We start from the raw sequence: 13,184 nt of genomic DNA, 5'->3' as shown, positions 1-13,184 counted from the left end.
ACACCTTCCATTATTATTATTTAGTACTCACATGTGCCTAAACAGGTTAATATAAATCAGTAGTGTCCCTCCTATATTAATGTGTTTTTGTAATATGAGTTGTTTATTTTAATTATAAATAGTCGTTTTTCTAAAATTGTAAATGTGTGACTAAGCTGTAGTATTAACTCGTTTTTTATCATATTATGAGTTTGTTTATAATTAAGGGGGCGGAGCTAATGATAATTAGGCTCGTAATTAACTCTTTAAATGTGACACACAGGAAAAAGTACGTAACGTTAGTTAGCGAAAGTAACGTTAAGCCGCAAAATGTTGGCAATCGCAGCATTAATTGCGTTTACGCTTAGTGTATATTTGAGCAATGCTCAGGATCCGCAGTTTCCCTGGCAGATGCCGCAGTATCAGGCCGGTGGTTTATCATTCTCACCGGTTCTGAAGGAATTTCCCCAGCAGGAGATGTTTCAGCAGCTCCAGCAGGGCTTTTCACCGGAGCTGAGTCAGATGAGCTCGTCTTTCTCCGGCTCTCAGCGCTGTGTGGTGGAGCAGTATGAGCGCATTGAGTGTGGAGAGCCTGACATCACTCTGGCTGAATGTGAGGATATCAGCTGCTGTTATGATGCGCAGGGCTGTTACTATGCCAGGGCAGGTGAGCGTGAAAATGAATGATTATACCTTTTATTTATTTATTTATATATATATATACTTTATAGGATATCACGGTGCAACTATAATTGGCATTACCATAGTACTTTTATTATGTTTTTAAACATTAATCATCATTTTACTTTAGTAATAGTAACAGAGTAAACCTAACTGGCGTACAGTAGGTTTAAAAACCGCAATAATTGTGAAATAGTATTACAATATAAAATCAAAGCTTGCTAATTTTTTTTTTTTTTTTTTTAGCGGCTACTTCGTCAGTCTTCAGTGTCACGTGATCCTTTAGAAATCATTATAATATGCTGATTTGGTGCTCAAGTAACATTTCTTCTTCTTATTATTATTATTATCAATGTTGAAAACCGTTTTTGGTGCTTATTATTCTGTGAAAACTGTGATACACTACCATTCAAATGTTTGGAGTAAGTACATTTATTAAAAAAAGAGAGAGAAATAAATAAAGGAATGTATTGCAATTTCACAATATTACTGTTTTATAGTAAATAAATGCAGTCCTTGTGAGCATAAGCTATTTCTTTCAAATACAGTAAAGAATCATAATTAACTATTATACAAACTACTAGTGGGAATAAAAATTCATAGCAGTGTTTGACTATTTTTTCATAAATTTTATTTTATAGAAACCATCTACATTGATTTAATCATGGTTATGAGTTGTGATCCATGGATTTTCTGGTGATTACTATAGGTTTACTCCAAATACCACAATACAACTATGGTTACTATGCATTAAACATAAAATATTATTTAAGCGCTGGAACTGTATAATACCTCCAATTGTGCAAAACATTACATTAAAGTAATTTTTTCCTGTTTGTTCCAGTTACTCTGCAGTGCACGAGAGATGGGCAGATTGTATTGGTGGTTGCTCGAGATGCTACCATGCCACGCATCAGTTTAGATTCCATCCACATGCTGGAGAATGACCCCAGTGGCCACTGCGCTTCTGTCGGCAGCACTGCCAGCTTTGCCATCTATCAGTTTACTGTTAGCTCCTGTGGCACCAGAATGAAGGTGGGTATGAGCATGGCCTTTGAGCATGTTATTAATCATGGGGGAGAAAGAGCATGACATTGTTGCATCACTGTTTTAGTTTACCCTATGGTCACTATTATTTGTCCTCCATTATATCCTTCAGGAAGAAAGCGGTTTTGTTATTTATGAGAATATGATGTCATCCACGTATGAAGTGGGCATTGGACCTCGTGGATCAATTACGAGGGACAGTTCTTATGAGTGAGGAGGCTCATCTGTTTTTATGTTAAAGGTGGGGTAAGTGATTTCTGGTAGCCAATGTTGATATTTCAAATCACCAAAACAAACACGCCCCTACCCCAAAAGGGTCTCGCCCCTATTTTGATAGCTCCGCCCCACACATACTTGCGCAACCCAGGCAACAATTAGTTCTGTGAAACAAAGCAAAACCAATGTTACACCGTGTCTACACCGGACGCGAGCGACGCGGCGCGACAAAATACTACAGAACTTATTATAATCAGTGATGCTGTCTACACTGGATGTGGCACGACACGACAAATCCCCAACAGAAAACTGCTGCTGCGTTCTATTTATGACGTATTGACAAATTTCAAATGATTTTCAACGGTCGCTTTATCGCGTCCAGTGTAGACAGTGTTACTCGCCTATCGAGAAGAAACAAAGCAACCTTGGCGTCCAATCGCAGGCCTTCCGCTCCTCGAGTTCTCTCCAGCGGAAAGCTAATCCGATGTTTACGGGTTATGAAGGATACGGGTCCTACTTCTTGCCTTATCGTAAGCCTTCTTTTGTTCCGCAGACTTTTTCCTCTTTTGGTTTTTATCCGCCATCTCTTATCTTTCTGTTATAGCTCGGCTCAGCTAATGTCCATGCCGTGCACTGGGCGCTCTCTCCGCCACATCATGAGTAGACACGCCCCTTACTGCTGATTGGCTGATTGAAGTTTGTTTTGGTACTCAGCCCAACGTTTTTGAAAAAATACATACCCCACCTTTAAAGTTTTTGGTAACAATCAGTGGAAGGGGGCCCAGTATTTCCCGTCTTGTGTCTTGAAGGCTGAAGTTCCAGTGCAGGTATTCGGGATCAGCAGTTGAGGCTCTGGTGGTGGAGGTGAATACGGTTCCTCCTCCTCCCCCTGTCTCTCAGAACGGCCCGCTCAGAGTGGAGCTCAGGCTCGCCAATAGACAGTGCACTACTAAAGGATGCTCTGATGGTGAGCAGAATCCAGAAATTCAAATTTCACAACATAACCAATAAGAGTCATGTTTTGCAAATGTGGCTTACCTAGTCAACGGGAGTTTTATTTAATTCAAGCACATATTTTGCCAAGTCATCCTGAAATGTTCCTGGTCAAACAAGTACAAGGTCCCAAAAAATCTAGAAATATTAGTTTTTGACTGTTCTCCAGGACCCAAAACATTACAGAAATTTGTTAAAATACAAGGACACGGTACAAAAGTAATGGTAATTTCTTAATACAGGTTAAATGAAGTTGCTTTGTTTTTGAAAAGTCTTTTATGCACACCAAGGCTGCATTCATTTCATCAAAAAATACAGCAGAAACAGTCATATTGGGAAATATTATTACAATTAAAATAACTTATTTCTGTTTTAATGTATTAAAATGTAATTTATTCCTATGATGGCATCATTACTCCAGTCTTCAGTGTCACATGATCCTTCAGAAATCATTCTAATATGCTGATTTGTTGCTCAGGAAACATTTCTTCTTCTTATTATTAATATTGAAATATGGGTACTGTAAAATTACCTTGAATACCACTAATATGGAATTCATTCATTACCAGGTCGATGACTATCACTGTACAACGGGATGCAGTTCATTAATTCAATATTCTCTTTGTGTATTTAAGAGGATATGTACACCTCGTACTACTCGGAGGCAGACTACCCTGTTACTAAAGTGTTGAGAGAACCTGTGTATGTGGAGGTGCGGATTCTGGAGAGGACTGATCCAAACCTTATCCTGGTCCTAGACCACTGCTGGGCCACTTCTAATCCTGAACCCATGAGTCTGCCTCAGTGGGACCTTTTGCTAAATGGGTAAACCTGAATTCTTTCATAGCAACTCCTCTTCCCCAATTTATCTAAATAAGTTTAAGGGAATGTGGGCATTTTGTTCAATTCCAAAACAACAGCCTCAAATTATGCAAATCACTGGTTTTCTTATTACTCTTCATAGCTGTCCATATAAGGTTGACCATCACCTGACCACAATGCTTGCTGTTGGACACTCAGGACTGCAGTACCCATCTCATTACAAACGCTTTGTTGTGAAGATGTTCACTTTTGTAGATCAGTCCTCGCTTGTGCCTCTGCAGAAAAGGGTATGTACTGTCTTGCCCACCACATTTCTCCTTCGCTCACACTTATTTACCTCTGCCATGTCTTTACCAGATTTTTATTCACTGCACTACGTCTGTTTGCCACCCCTCCACCACTGAGTCATGTGAGCCCAGCTGTGGCAGCAGGACAAGTGAGTACACCTATTGATTCAAGATATTAATAATAATTATTATTATAATATTATTTAATGCACATTTTCAATAATTACAATAATTGAATGATAATAAGAATTATTATTATTATTAACAAATATGTATTATCATTATTATCATGATATTTATTCATACATATTGGTTGTCGTTTATTATTAATTAATCATAATAATAATAATAATACAAAATAACAAATGTAATCAAATTAATTACAATAATTTAACATTTAATAATAAATATTAATCATGATCAAAAACAACATTATTAACTGTTAAATTATTAATTGAAAACAATTAAAATAATGTAACATTTAACAGTATAATAATAGTAATAATAATAATATTATTATTATTATTGATTATGACATTATTTAATAAACATTTATTTATTTTTTTTTTTTCCTGTCATTTAGGAAGGTCCATTTCAGAAGACTTGAAGGATTCGGAGGAAACAGTTGTAGTTTCGAGTGGGGAGGTCATACTTCTATCCCATTTGCCGGTTTCTGAGGCAAATCTTGCTGATAAGGAAGGTATGAACTCGCTGTGTTATTTGTTAACATTCATATAGTGAATGACCCATGCAACTATCTTCGACCTGGAAATGTTTGCCTCTTCTAGTCCCGCAGATATTGGATTATGGATTATGGGTGGCAGGAGCTCTCACTGTATTTGGTGTCTGTGGGCTTGTGGTGGCTGTTTTAATACAGCGGGCCAAACCTCGCCCTCAGCCCGCTCCAGTGTGACGTTAATAAAATGACAAAAAAATGTGGCCTCTTGAGCGATTTCTGCTTTTGGATATTCCATTTCCATCGACATAAACTCTACAGAGGGAAAAAACATGCATGTAATATTAATGCAAGTTTAATTTCTAACTTTAAGATGTTTTCAGAATGAATACTGTATGTTATGTACCTACAACTTTTTTTTTTTTTTTTACAAAATGTGCAATATACACGGTCCACTACCGTTCAAACCATTGGATAAGATGTTGGTACGTGAGCAGAAGACTGCTCTCTGAGCTTTAACATCCTGTAGCATTTACCTTCTGTGTGGTCGATTTCTGGACTTGTTGACATCAGAACCCAGGCCACCCCGACCAGCAAAGTGACCACCAGGTTTACTATGATCCAGGGGTGAAGGACGCTGCGCTCTGAGCCCGGCTGCCTATGAGGAGACACAACAACCGCTCGGCTCTTATTACTGTACAGTATTTACCCAGCATGCTCTAATGAGAGGGCTCTTACCAGAGTGTCACATTATAGCTGGAGTACTGATTATAGAGATTGATGCGATCACTCGTCATCTGCTGGCTTAATGATAAAACAAGGGCAGAAAAGTACACTGAAAAAGAAAAGGTGTATATTAAAACATTGCTGTTTTCATATTTGGCTTCTGTAATCCATTTTTTTTTTTAAAGAAACGTGATAAACTCACAGGGCGAGGCAAGTGCCACAGGACGGAGAGTCACTAAACTCCTCATGGCTATAGCAGCTTTGGCAAGATTCAACCTGTTAGGAGAGGGAACAAACACTAGTTTCATCTCAAGGGTTCAGGCATCTACAAATACTTGTGGCTACTGTTTACTCTACTTTTGTTTCTATTAGTCCAAGTGAATGGGCATTATGGTTTGGCGATTCACCTGTCGAAGGCAGAAACAGTGCTGAGGGCCAGCAGCAGGTAGAGTAGGGACTGTGCGGGGTAGGCCAGGGTGTGATATTGCTGCAGTAGGTTGGAAAGAGTGCTCATCTGTTCCCCAGCCAGAACATAGACCACAATGATATTCCACACAGCATAACCAGCCAGGAAGCCATGAGAAAACAGGCCAATCACCCTGTGCAGTAACAACAGTCAGGGTTTAGAAAAAAGTCTTTCCAGATTTACACTAGCATTTGGATGTCAGTGTGATTATTTTTGAAAGAAAAATGAATTATTTTACTCCGCAAGGACGCATTGATCAAAGGTGACGGTAAAGACATTTAGAATGTTACAAAAACATTTTATTTAAAAAACAAAGTTCTGTTTTTGTGAAATCTGTTCAACAAAGAATCCTGAAAAAAAAAAAAAAAGTCTCACAATTTCAACAAAAATAGTAAGCAGCACAACCGTTTTCAACTGATAATAATACTTCCTTGAGCACCAAATCAGCATATTAGAATGATTTCTGAGGGATCATGTGACACTGGAGTAATGGCTGCTAAAAATTCAGCTTTGCCATAAGAATAAATTACATTTCAAGATATATTAAAATAGAAAACAGTTCTTTTAAATTGTAATAATTTACTTGTACTGTACCATATCAAATAAATGCAGCCTTGGTGAGCATAAGAAACTTGTTTCAAAAGCATTTTAAAAATCTCCAAACTTTTGAAGGGTAGTGTATTTACACCAACACAAAATCTTTTGTGTTAATTGGTATATAATATGTTCATAAATACTAACCGCTGACTATAAAACATTAACTTCTCCAACTATAACATCAGCATTTGAGGGAAATTCAATTAGGAAACAATTAGTAAGAAGCTTTTAAACTCTTCTTGATTTATGATCTTTTTAATCTTTTTTTCACCATAGCCTGCTTGTCTGACACAATCTAGCCTGTGGAGGCCGAATTATATGGGAAAATAAATTTAAAAACTAAAATATGTGACGTGGGTCTTGAATAGAAAGTCAGCCACTGAACAAGCACAACATCACAAATCTAAAGTTTGGCCTTTAAACTTTGTCTGAACCCTGATAGGTTCAGCTCCTTTAGACTAGAATAGGTCAGAATCTTATTAAAATGCATTATTTTGTATATAAATCTTTTTTTATGTATACTATGGAAGTAATGTAATTTATTTGTAAAGAAACCTTCCCTTGTTCCCACCCTGTTATGCCACATTCCATTATCATTATTCTCATTCATATTGATTTATTAAAAAAATCGGATCTCTCAACTTTTTCCAGTCAAGAAGGCACCTTATGTATAGAACGACCCATTTAAGTTGAAGTCGAAAGCAGTTTTGCAGATTTATTGGAAAATAAAGTGTCATTTAAAACCAGATGTTTAAAGCACACCTGAAGCCGCTGTGGACTCTCGAGGAGACCTCTCTAGTGGTCCACATTGAGCGGATGTCCATAAAACTCTGCTCCATCGGGCCACTGGCCTTCCACTGGTCCACTCGCTCAGCTACTTGAAAACGACCTGCCACCAAAGATACATGGTCACTCCACCTTCATTTCATGATGTAAAGAGCAACTTGCATACAAACAACTTCCCCTTAGAAATACTTAAAGGGGTCATTTGACATTGCTAAAAAGAACATTATGTTGTGTATTTGGTGTAATGAAATGCATTTATGCGGTTTAAGGTTCAAAAAACACATTATTTTCCACATAATGTACATTATTGTTGCTCTTCTATGCCCCGCCTTTCTGAAACGCGTCAATTTTTACAAAGCTCATCGGTCTGAAAAGCGAGGTGTACGCTGATTGGCCAGCTATCCAGTGCGTTGTGATTGGCCGAATACCTCAAGTGTCTGACGGAAATGTTACGCCCCTTAACATACTGTGATGCCGTGTCCCTCACGACGAGACAAAAACATTAAAACCCATTACAAACAAGGCATTTGTTGCATCCAGTGGGGACATAATTACTGATTATAATGACTTATACTGTCTTTTTACAGCATCAACAATACTACAGCGAGGATAAAAGTTACGCCTTCTTTCTTTGCTTGAACATTTGGGCGGTGTTATGCAAATCTTCCCAGATCGTGACGTAGGTATGTGGGGGCGTGTTAGAACGAGCCGTTTTAGGTAGGCGTGGTTGACTCTTAACTTTTATAAAGAATATCTCTTTGGATTTGAGACTTTAGTCTTTGCAACTTTACAGATCTTCTTTATGCACCAAGAGCTTGTAACACTCCAAAGAGAAAGGAAAACTTGAAATCGCATCATATGACCCCTTTAAATGTTTAGATGTCAAAAGTTGCAGTTTATGAACTAGCAAACAGTCTGCACAACATCTACACAATATCCTGCTTGAAACTTACGGCTTCTCTCCACAAACACCTTCCCCACAGGCTGACTCTGCCCTTGGGGAGCAGAGAACAAGGAATGCTGGGAGACAGGCTCCTGGGGGTCTATGATGATGTCATCATCCTCTATGTCCAGTTCATCGTTGGACTGTGTTTCTGTTACTTTAGGTTTCACTCTGGAGAAAGAAAGAAATAGAAAGTGTTAGTTGAATGAATTAAATTCAATAGAGCTTTCATATAAAAGTTACATAACCAGTTTAAGGTAAAAAAAAAAAAAACTTCCTCTTTTTTGGTCTCGTCACCTCTTCGTCGACATTCTGATCCACCATATCTCCGTTTGACACCAGGTCTCTCTGATTTCCCTCCACATCTGGCCAATAGGAGCAAATCAGCATTATTTCTGGGGTGTCTATGTTAATGAAACCCCACCTCTACAGATATCAGATGAGTCGAAGTGAACAGGACATGCTATTGAATACTGTTTCTATCAATTGCTTGTGCTTTCTTCTTCTTTTTCCTCCTTTGTGGCGGATTGTCCATGGGTTCTGGGGTCAAAGGTTCCTGACATTCGGATTGTCTGCGACTGGTAAGCCCTCCCATTTCCATTCCACCATCTACAAAGGTCAAGGGTGAAACAAACTCATCACATGCACACCATGCTTCTACAGGTGATACCAAGCAGTCAAGTTTGGCTGGTTGCAAGGTGTTAATATTTCTTATTTATTGGGCTTCACTTTTGACTGCCCTTTTGTTATGTGCCCATCACGGACACACCTAGACAAAACAAGAACTAGACCTTGGGCACACTGGTACACCCGCACGAAAAACAGGTAAGCACACACACGCACACTTCTTGAGTACTTTGACTGGACGTCCAGGACATTGTGTATGTTGCTGTATGAATCTGTGGTATAAATATGACCCATCGTCCTTAATAAACTTGAGAATGTAATGGTAGTACACTGGCTCTTTGTGTCTGCTTGATCATTCTCCCAGGGATCCCGCGCTGCGGCTGCTCTACACCACATGGGTTGACACACCAGTTCACAGTTGATGCCTGATAGCATCGAAACTACAAATAGTGTAAAATTAGATCTACTGTAACACAAAGCCTGCTGAAAGATGTTGTCACTATAACATCTGGTTCCAAAAAAGCATCTTTCTCCATCTCTCTCTCTTTTGACAGCCATTCAAAGTAGCCATGTATTTTTGCAAAATGTGTACATAATTCCAACACAGACTGGAAAAGTACGGCAACACAATTTTAATTTGCACTACACTACTTTAAACCACTTAAAGACCCAATAGCTTAGATTTTAAAAGTACTTTTGTGACAACATGCCAAAATGAATAGCAGTTTAAAGACAAAAATAAAATAAAGTTAAATATATTTGTAATAATTATGAATTATGAAATATATGATGATTACATATATATTTATAACAAATATTATAATTGTTCATAAACACATTTGTTGTTTTGAATTGTTTCCCAACAGTTATAGCAAAAATTACAAAAATGTGGTTTGGAGGATATGACAAAAGCATCCTAATTTGATAGTTTTAAAACTGTGTTTGAAAAATATATAGTTAACTAAAACTAAAACCATAAAAAAAGAGTTTAATTTGAAGTACTAAAATAATAAAACTAAATGAACAAAAATTTATAAATAAAAAAATTTAAATGACAAAAACAAACAAAAATACCCCCAATAAAATTACTAAAATGATAAGTAAGATTGTTATTTAAATAAAATCTAATTTATAATATTAAAAAATATAACAATGTTATATAATATTATCAAATATTAATACTAGCATTCTCTATTTTTTTTTATTCTATCTTGTTTTCTTTTTATTCTTTTGAATTGTTTTATTTTTTATTTTTTTAAAGACCCTCTAACACTAACGTTCCCTATTCTATCTACTTGTTTTTCTTTTTATTTATTATAAAAAAAAACTTGCTATGTGTAGCCTACTGCATTAGGCTAACCGAAACTTGTCACAGCACTTACATATTATTGCCCTTTTGTTGGTTTTGATTGCTTCTGTTGTCCTCATTTGTGAGTCGTTTTAGATAAAAGCGTCTGCTAAATCAGTGGTTCCCAAAGTGGGTGCCGTGACAACTGGCTAGGGGTGCCGCAGAATCTTAGCTTTTTTTCCTATTTAAATAACCTAAAATAAACCTTTTACAGCATATATTTTAAAAATAGGCTATATCAAAACACCAACATATGAGCATGTCCAAACGAAAATAAATCGTGAAAAATAAAATGGAAAAACCACTGATATATTTCATACTTATTTAAAGTTTGAATATTTACCGCCAATTGGACTGTCCTCAGGAGAGAATTGTCCCGTCCGCTCCGCCCTTTGTACTGGTGCGCGCTCAATTTTATATTTCACGCAGTGATTGACAGGACTCGAAATTCGTGTTGCTGCTAATAGAAGGTGTTGACCGTTTAACCGGTGTGAAGCCGCAACACCGGTTATGTCGCTTGCCCACCGTCGTTTTGATTTTTTATAGTAATAAAAATCATTTAGTTTACTCAAATTAAAACTGAACGCGGCTGCTCAATGCAGCGTGCCGAATGACAGTCGCATCACAGATCAGATTTCATTTATCATGTGAGGAGAAGCTGACAAAGAAGAGTGAAGTGAGACAGACAAGACGATGGCAGAAGAGTTTCAAAACGACTTGCAAAATTCGAATTGAATTCAAGCAACTGACGCCGAATTGCTGCTAATTTGAAAGTGAAAGTAAAATGCGCACGGCGCTTTTAAGTTATTTAAAAGCAAAGGAAAGTAAGGAAAAGAGGGAAAACTCAAACAAACTAAAAACAAACAACTGCTTGACGCCGAATAGATGCTAATTTGAAAGTGAAAGTAAAATTGTACAAGCTTTTAAAAAACAGAAGGAAAGCGAGGAAAAGAGGGAAAACTATCGTCGCTCCCCTATCAACTGGCTGTCATTCAATCCCTCAGTGGGATTGTCAAAGTCACATTAAGAATATTGCATATCTGTGCAAGCAGGGCGCTCTCTCCCTTCCTCTCTCACACTCTACCATCACTACATCAGCTATCAAAGCTGGAGAAGAAATAAAAATAAGGGATTTGTAATCCCTCTCTCTTGACTGGAGGAAGGAAAAGACGGATTTATATGAGTTTGTTCGCTTTCCTTTCCTCTCTCAGTATGTCTTTCTGTGGCGGGATAGATAGTGAGGGGAGATGAGGCTTCTAAACCCCCCTGAGGCTAGTGACAGAACAGAGTTGCTGAGCATCTCACCGCAGGAGGACGGCAATAACAGGACACGGGCTACAAAAAGAGCCTCTTTGGTGCTTAAAGGCTATAATGAAAGACACTTGCTCTTCTTTAGGAACAAAAAAGCTTCATAAATATTCTGGGTAAACACCATTGATGGGTACAACTCAGAAATGACAGCTATGATAAAACATGAAAGCACATTAATGGTGTGACTTGATTTTGAACTTGAAAACATTTCACACTAATCTAAGTCCATATGAAGTCCATTCATATCCAATGAAGCCTCGCTTTTAATTTTGTGATTTGTTGCAGCGGGTTAGACCTTGATTGAGATGCATTTTGAAAAGTAAAAAAAAAGAACAATACTTCATGGAACAACTGATTCAAATAAGCACAAACAGAACTCAATTGATCATCATAACATTTCTTGCAACGCTTCAATATCAGTCATTTCAGCATGCATGCACTTTCAACCTGTTAGGTCCGCCTTCACAAACCTCGCAGTGAACAGTTTCTGCATTGACAATGAAATCATGGGATCTGTGTATCTGTTGCTTAGTTTTGCTTTAAAATCCATAACTGCTCTGATGCCCTTTGCATGCAAATCACCTGCGCAGTAACCTCAATTGAGGAAGAAACAGATTTGACATTGCACTCTGCCTCCAATCGATACCGCTGCCATATGGACATGGGAAGGGAGCTATGTCGAAACGTGACCCGGGACAGAGGGAGGTTAGCATGGATCTCAATGTCTGGCCTGAACCTCCAGGCAAGCCTATGGAGCCGAGCAGAGCTCTCGCAGTGCAAACATTCTGATATATATCAAAGACAGCAAAGTAATTAAAAGAGAAATCAAACTTATAATGAGCCAACAGGAACTGCTGAATCATTTAGTGTGTGTGATTTTGTGTGTGTTTGGGAGTGATAGAGGCAAAACATCTTGTCATGAGAAAAAAATGAGAATCAGTATTCAAACGGGAGTTCAATCTATAACAAGCCTCGTGTTGTGTGCCAGTCTTTTGATAATTAATTGTAAAAGAACTGCTCGATTTGCATTCAGCTTTCATCAAATAATTTGATTGAAAAGAACTTTGCACTGCTGGGGATTCGCCTGAGAGCGAAAAATTCAGGGCCTGACACGGCCGAATTATAAATGTCGCTGTCATTTCTCTCCTCTCATTCGGGTGAGGAATAAATTATGGGTCTTTCGAAGGTTTGTGGCAGCATTAAATTAACTCCCTTTACATGTGGAAGACAGGAAAAAAAAGTGATATGGTTGACATAACATGCCTTCTGAGGCCAGAAACATTGATGCATTTCCAGCAGAAATACTTGCAACGTTACATTACAATATCTTATAATTGATCTTCTGACATGACAATTGACCCGAAAAGAAAACTAAGTATAGCAGACAACCATAAGAGCAAATAGTCAACTATAGGGATACGCCAATACCGGCCAGAATTATCGCCCGCTAACCGATAAATGGCTGATATTAAAATTCAACAGTATTATTATTATTATTATAAAACTAAAAAAATTGTTTAGAATGGCACAAGTACAGTGTTAAATGTAATATATAGCAAATCTCAAAATGAATAGTGATTTTTTGTAGTGTTATAAATTTTTTTTACAGATTAACATTATATATATTATACTTGTATATATAATTAACATAACATAACATTATATATATATATATATAT

At 37.5% G+C, this 13,184-nt stretch overlaps 2 protein-coding genes and 1 long non-coding RNA gene across 3 annotated transcripts in view; 1 reads left to right on the top strand and 2 right to left on the bottom strand.

Moving 5' to 3' along the window:
* Positions 1 to 292: 292 nt before the first annotated feature.
* On the top strand, positions 293 to 4,976 carry zp2l2 (zona pellucida glycoprotein 2, like 2). The gene is made up of 9 exons (XM_016508873.1): positions 293 to 646; positions 1,505 to 1,695; positions 1,820 to 1,917; positions 2,733 to 2,890; positions 3,552 to 3,741; positions 3,881 to 4,025; positions 4,096 to 4,174; positions 4,609 to 4,725; positions 4,814 to 4,976. The coding sequence occupies exons 1-9, from the start codon at positions 310 to 312 to the stop codon at positions 4,936 to 4,938; spliced, it is 1,440 nt and encodes a 479-aa protein (XP_016364359.1). The 5' UTR covers positions 293 to 309; the 3' UTR covers positions 4,939 to 4,976.
* Positions 4,961 to 8,609, bottom strand: LOC107705489 (transmembrane protein 237B; the record flags this gene model as incomplete). Its single annotated transcript, XM_016508800.1, has 8 exons — positions 8,494 to 8,609; positions 8,230 to 8,390; positions 7,253 to 7,379; positions 5,835 to 6,026; positions 5,630 to 5,703; positions 5,440 to 5,536; positions 5,238 to 5,359; positions 4,961 to 5,016 (listed from the first exon to the last, which is right to left on the bottom strand). Coding segments are annotated over exons 1-8 (945 nt in total), but the record flags the coding sequence as incomplete, so codon positions are not given.
* Positions 8,610 to 8,706: 97 nt separating this feature from the next.
* The window catches only part of LOC107705571 (uncharacterized), a 14,157-nt gene continuing 9,679 nt past the window's right edge, over positions 8,707 to 13,184 (bottom strand). The window contains exon 4 of the long non-coding RNA XR_001636075.1: positions 8,707 to 8,828. This is a non-coding gene — a long non-coding RNA (uncharacterized LOC107705571). The remainder of the gene's footprint in view (positions 8,829 to 13,184) is intronic.

Source organism: Sinocyclocheilus rhinocerous, unplaced genomic scaffold, assembly GCF_001515625.1.
Source record: "Sinocyclocheilus rhinocerous isolate Xijiao unplaced genomic scaffold, SAMN03320098_v1.1 scaffold504, whole genome shotgun sequence".
NCBI lineage: Eukaryota > Metazoa > Chordata > Actinopteri > Cypriniformes > Cyprinidae > Sinocyclocheilus > Sinocyclocheilus rhinocerous.
The sequence above is the reverse complement of the archived record's forward strand: the minus strand, read 5'-3'. Positions and strand labels throughout refer to the sequence as shown.

Bases quoted from the DNA above. Each gene is read 5' to 3' on its own strand.
- zp2l2 (XM_016508873.1), top strand. From the start codon at position 310: ATGTTGGCAATCGCAGCATTAATTGCGTTTACGCTTAGTGTATATTTG. The intron at 2,891-3,551 runs GTGAGCAGAATC...TGTGTATTTAAG, and splicing joins TACTAAAGGATGCTCTGATG to AGGATATGTACACCTCGTAC. The intron at 4,726-4,813 runs GTATGAACTCGC...TGCCTCTTCTAG, and splicing joins AAATCTTGCTGATAAGGAAG to TCCCGCAGATATTGGATTAT.